The 6000-nt window shown below is 32.0% G+C and overlaps 1 protein-coding gene across 2 annotated transcripts in view; it reads right to left on the reverse strand.

Annotated features, from left to right (window-relative positions):
* LOC124367107 (protein O-glucosyltransferase 2-like) overlaps positions 1-5071 on the reverse strand; it is a 42823-nt gene extending 37752 nt beyond the window's left edge. The window contains exon 1 of one of the 2 annotated variants that reach the window (XM_046823771.1): positions 4884-5071. In XM_046823771.1, the coding sequence (XP_046679727.1) occupies positions 4884-4894 (11 nt within the window). In that variant the 5' untranslated portion in view covers positions 4895-5071. Of the gene's footprint in view, positions 1-4652 lie in introns of both variants that reach the window. The other variant, XM_046823764.1, reaches the window with a different exon arrangement.
* Positions 5072-6000: the final 929 nt, after the last annotated feature.

Genomic DNA, 6000 nt, shown 5'->3' on the forward strand with positions numbered 1-6000 from the left:
TGTTTTAATTTTTTCTACATATTAAGCTGATAAATTTGATTTTTAATTATTACATAGTAAGTATATATTTTGGTTAATTTTTAAGCATTTATTTTCATTTAAAATTTAATTTGTTACTAGTTAAGGTCATTCAATATATATATATATACAGGATTTTACAACAGTTTCTGCTTCTTTAAACATGTTTATGAAGAAGAATGCAATACAGTTAACTGATTATCATATTTACTTCTAATTTCATTAGTTAGAAATCGACAAGACCAAGGCTTGATTAAATTATTATATTTTAAACGTTGCCACGTTAGACTGTACAATCATAAACAAGGTTAGAATTTTCCTCACCTAATATTCAAATAAAACTTTAATTATAATATAGTTGTTAAATTAAATTTAACCCCCACCTTTTCACTATATACTCAATCTTGTATATATGTTTATTGTGGGTCAGTTTCACTATTTCAAATTCAATACAAATAAAGACGAAATGCAAAAGAGTACTACATTTTAAAATATATAATAATTATGGTTTATTTTAAATTCAAAGTTAGTATACAGTCTTCAAATAAATATGATACAGTTTAGAAGACATTAGTTTAGAATAATTTACACAGGGCTAATTAAAAACCAAACTTCTTTATCTGTTACAGTTTTCATAATTATCTGCTTGATTAATAGCTTAAAAATTAGATAGTTTAATTTTAATTAAATAGTAAGATTTTAATAGTAAACCCTTTTGGATGATAAACATATTTACTGAATTTTAACTAAGTGACTTTATCTAATTAAAAATAGCAGTAAACTTTAGGAAACTGAACAAAATTGTTTGAAAGATGATAAAATGTGTTTTTCTGGGCTTCAAGATGCTGGACTGGTACCAAAAAAACCCATTAGGTGAAATTAGCTGGAAAGAAACAAATTTAATTATGAGAGGAACAAATATGGTTATTTTCAGATGTAAAAAAGGTAATGGTGGACATAATTTCAATAAAAATACACTGAATTTGAACATTTTCTTCAAAGGATCTAAGTTTGGGCTGGACACAACATTGTGGCTTTGATGTACTTTTTTCCAGAAAACAGACAAACTATGACTTTAATTGTTGAGTGCAGTTCAAATTTACACAGCCCATCAAGAAGTACAATATTTGACTGACTGTTGTTTTATAGGGAAGTTTTTTTTGTATGGATTGATGAACTATTTAATTGGGAAGACAAGCTTGGAGGTCCTGGAATGGTAGTGGAAATAGATGAATGTAAAATAGAAAAACAAATATAACAGAAGGAGGTTGGTAGAAGGAACATGGATATTAGATTCAATTTAAACCATACCAGAACAACAAAACCGTGGTGGTAGATACAGAATTTTAATTTGTCCTGAAAACATAAACAAGATGCAAAAACCCTCATTCCTCTTGCATTAAAGCACGTAAAGCCTGGAACAACCATAGTCACAGACATGTGGAAGGTATATTTTGGATGGATTGAATGTGGTTTAGTCCAATTTACTGTCAAATGTGAAAACTTGTTAGACCCGGTAACTTTTGTTAACAGACAGTTGAAAGCTCTTCGAGGGCCCTGAAACGGAATTTGATAAGTGGCATACCAGCCGACCTCCTTGCAGATCATCTCTGTGAATATTTGTACAGAAAAGAGGTATGGTTTTCTGAAGAGATGCATTCAACTATTTCTTGATAGTGGTTAAACACCAAGGAAACAATATATAGATAGGTCTGTAAATTTCCTATTTTCTTTTCTAAATATTTGTTATGTTAATATAAATTATTTTTCTATTCCAAATGTTATGTAATTTGTCCTTCCTATTTTTGTTCAAATCATTTGTTTGTTCGTAATAGTTAATTGATTATGTATGAGATTGTTACTGTATAAATGAATTTATCATTACTGTAATTTCAAAGATATAATTGTTAATGAGGACTATTGATACTTTGATATTTATTGATAGTCTAGTGTTCGATATATAAATGTGATGTATCGATGATTATACCCATTACCAAAACCGGGTTCCCTTATCGTACTCTACTCATCACCAATGTTATTATAATTGAGAAACATCTCAAATATCCTGTACATTGAAATATAATGACTAATCTGTTTTACTTCACTTGATTTGAGATCTAACTGTGCGGTACAAAATATGTAGGCAACTTTAGAACAGCTGCTACTGTCGTATAAACCGCTTGCAAAGAAATCTGTGCAGAAGTAAATATCAGAGCAGATGTGAATATACGAGGGATTCTCCCACCAGTGGTGGGGAGTGGGACAATCAACTCCTCATCTCCTTATCAGCTGTGTGGATCGTATCTTGCTCGCACCGTTTTGTCTACACTGCAGCTACTTACCTATTCTATAACTATATTGTATTTTTGTGTGTACAGTAGGCCTATACAAGTGTGAAATATTAATTGGACAGACTAATGTAGCCATAGACGTATCCAGGGAGCTTGCGTTTTGGTGTGAGATTATCCACACAGTGTCAGTTGACAGGTCAGGTGATAGAGCGAGCGGGTGAAGAGACTGGGAGAGCGCGTCACAACGGTGAAGGGGTTTTTACCCCACCCTGCATGAACTAAAATCATCCAGTGTCTTTTTAGAGTAGTTTGTATATAGTGTTTCATCATAGTTAATAATGTATTAATAATTTTAAAAAATTAGGGTTGTAGTATAGTAAGTGGCTATCAACATATTCGAATACAAAAATTTTGTAATTATAGTTATTTACAATTGCTTATTGCTAGCTCATTTTAATGTATTATGTAATGTATGTTTGAATAAAAATATTGTTCCAAATTAATTCAAACAAAGTAAAAAGTATTTGTATTGTATTTGAGTAATGGTCGCAAGTACAATGATGATATACATGTATTATTTGAGTCAAAAGCTATAACAACACGTTTATCCTTCAAAATACTTTAAAGTAACAAAATGATTCAATGTTTTGTTTGTTACATTTTATGGTACTTTGGGATTATAGCGACCACACCCAGACATGAATCGTTATTTGACATTTTGCTTCTAGTGATTACTAGATTAGCGTAGAACAATATTTCTTCAATATAAAACAGGAATTGTCTTATCGCAAACCCCTCCCCATCCTCAGACAGAGATCAAAGTCGAGCGGTCTAGTACTTAAACGTGATTGCAGAGTCTCGCCGCCCGTTCAGCTGGTGCGTCGCTTTGTTGTACTTCCGTGTTTTACCCCTACATTTCTCCAAACACAAAAATTCAACAAAAACAAACATTACCAAACAAAAACTAAACTCTTTCTTGAAAAAACAATAAAAACTTGTTTTTATTCTTTTTATCCTTCGGTGCTGCGCCGCGCTGATGTCAATGAAAGAAAAACATCCCTCGAGATAGTACCTATCAGTAAAATATCAAATTCTAAAGGAGCTGATCAGAAATATAAATTGAATTGTAATGGAAAGGCAATTATGTACCGTGCAAAAAACTTAAATGATCATGTGATGCCGCGCGGTCTACAGTAATCGGGATTCTCGAGAAAGATAAGATAACAGCGACAACAATACCGATCACAATACCTGGAAATGCTTGTAAGTTTGTAATTTTGTAATTAAAGAGTTGTTTTTTTTCGTTCTATCATGTTTGTTTCTATAAATTTATATTTTTGTGTTCTTCATACTGGTGTGGTCGGTATAATCCCAAAGAACCCATTTTATAAAGACATATAGCCTAGATGGCTTTTTATTCATCATTACATTATTACTTTTTTAGATTTAAAAACAGCTGACCTATACTATAATATGAAATATCTAAAACATAATTCGGCAAGACATTTTGGTTTTGGTAGCTTAGATGGGTAGGGTACGATAAGCGGACCCAGTTTTTTAAATCGAAATTGGCAAACGATATTACTTAATCGTAACCATCGATACTGATTAACTATTTTGAACTATTAACTTAAATAATCTATATCAACAGTTGTAAACACTTTAAAATAATGCACGTAGGGTGATATTTCAATTTTACAGAAGTAATTTTGATTATTAAAAATGGCAGTCAATTTTAGAAAACTACACGACATTGAAAGATAATAAGATATGTTTTTTGTGGCTTCAACATGTTGGAATCATACAAAAAAACCCATTATGTGAAATTTGTGGGAAAGAAACAACTGTAACTGTGAGAGGAGCAAATATAGTCGTCTTCAGTTTTCCTAATTTTGGTTATAATAATTTGATCACTGTAAATATTAAATTCATATTTAATTTAAAACATAATTGTTACTGAGGACTATAGGTACTTTTATATTGATTGATAGTCTAGGATTTGAGATGTGAAAATTAGGTATCGATGACTACATTCTTCGATATAAAAAACCAGGTCCACGTATTGTACCCTACCTGTTTAGATAATTATGAATATAAAAGATCAGATTGTCGTGGTAGCCACTTAGGGTAGGATACGATAAGCGGGCCCGGTTCTTTATTTAGAAGAATGTAGTAATATCGTTTGCAATTTCGATATAAAAAATTGGATCCGCTTATTGCAAAGTACCCACCACTTATTAAAATGCAGCAAAGTTTGAATTTTTAAGCATTATTTCAGCATGGATTTTATATACTTATGTTATGTATAATTTTAATAATCTTTCAATGCTATAAACCACTTACTGAGCATGTTGTTTTCCATACAAATAAATATAGAAGTACCGGGCAGGCATAACAATTAAATCTGGTCTAAGACCAGGTCCTTCTAACAATATCAAATCTGGGTTTACGTGACATATTGCTGTCTTACTGATAAATAGCATAAATGTAAAAAAAAATATTAATGATTTCATAAAACCATTAAATGACAAATTTAGCATCATATAAAAAGTAGGACCTTGCCTGTTTACTAACATCAGACACATTCGTACAGAATCACTTCTAGTTTATTATTTTAGTAAATTATCAATTAAAAGGACTAATCTGAAAACATTATAGTAATTTGAAACAACACTAAAAAGACTAGTTGTATCATTAAATTATGTAGTTTGGTTTCGCATAGGTTAAATTTCGGTTTTATCTAAAAAGGTTAAATCAAAACAAATCTTATCATAGAATATACTACTACTTAGTAGAGAGTAATAATGTAATCCATTCGACAAAGAAGCTCAAAATAAAGTCTAGACTACATAATATTGTGTATCTAAATGAAGAGCTATTCTTATTAAATCAGGAAGTGCAAAATTGAGTGCACTACACTACGATGACGATGTATATTAGACACGATCTCTAAGCGCGGAGTTTGCTTCGTTGACGATATTTTGGTTCTCGTTAGACGAATATGACCCAATAATCCAAGAGACAAGTCTGTGCTATAGGTCAACCGCTATTAAAGAAACCTGCGCAGAAGCAAATTTCTGAGCAGTACCGCGCAGGAGGGGGCCCCCTCCGGCGGGGAGTTCGGATGGGGAGTGGGACCAGCACAGCACCTTCTTGTATCTGTTTATCAGCTGTGTGGATCGTATCTCGTTCTTACAGTTTTGTTTATACTGCAGCTACTTTACCTGTTCTATAACTAGTGTGTAGGCATACAGAAGTGTCGAAGTCCTATGCGTAAAATATTAATTAAACAGATTAATGTAGCCATAGATGTATCCAGGAAGCATTGTTGTTTTGAGGTTAGCCGTGCAGTGGCAGTGGCCAGTGGCCATTAAAGATGTGTCGTTCAATTCGAACGGGTCAGTTAGGTGAACGAGTGATCCGGATCAGAGTGCTTCAAAAGACCCGTTCACTTTGAAAGTTTTGTTCAATTTTGCCTGACAACTGAATAAATTTGATACTTTTGTCCAAATCAAGTATATGAAATGAAACGAAAATGGTTTATTTTCCCAAAAATATTACAATAAAACACATATACGAGTACATATACATATAATGCAACAAACGTATGCACATACATACAATGTCTGAAACCATGTATCTGGGTGTAACAATACGGAACTTATACGTAGTTTGTTATTTCTTATTATAT

This window comes from Homalodisca vitripennis, chromosome 1 (genome assembly GCF_021130785.1).
Source record: "Homalodisca vitripennis isolate AUS2020 chromosome 1, UT_GWSS_2.1, whole genome shotgun sequence".
In the NCBI taxonomy this organism is placed as follows: domain Eukaryota; kingdom Metazoa; phylum Arthropoda; class Insecta; order Hemiptera; family Cicadellidae; genus Homalodisca; species Homalodisca vitripennis.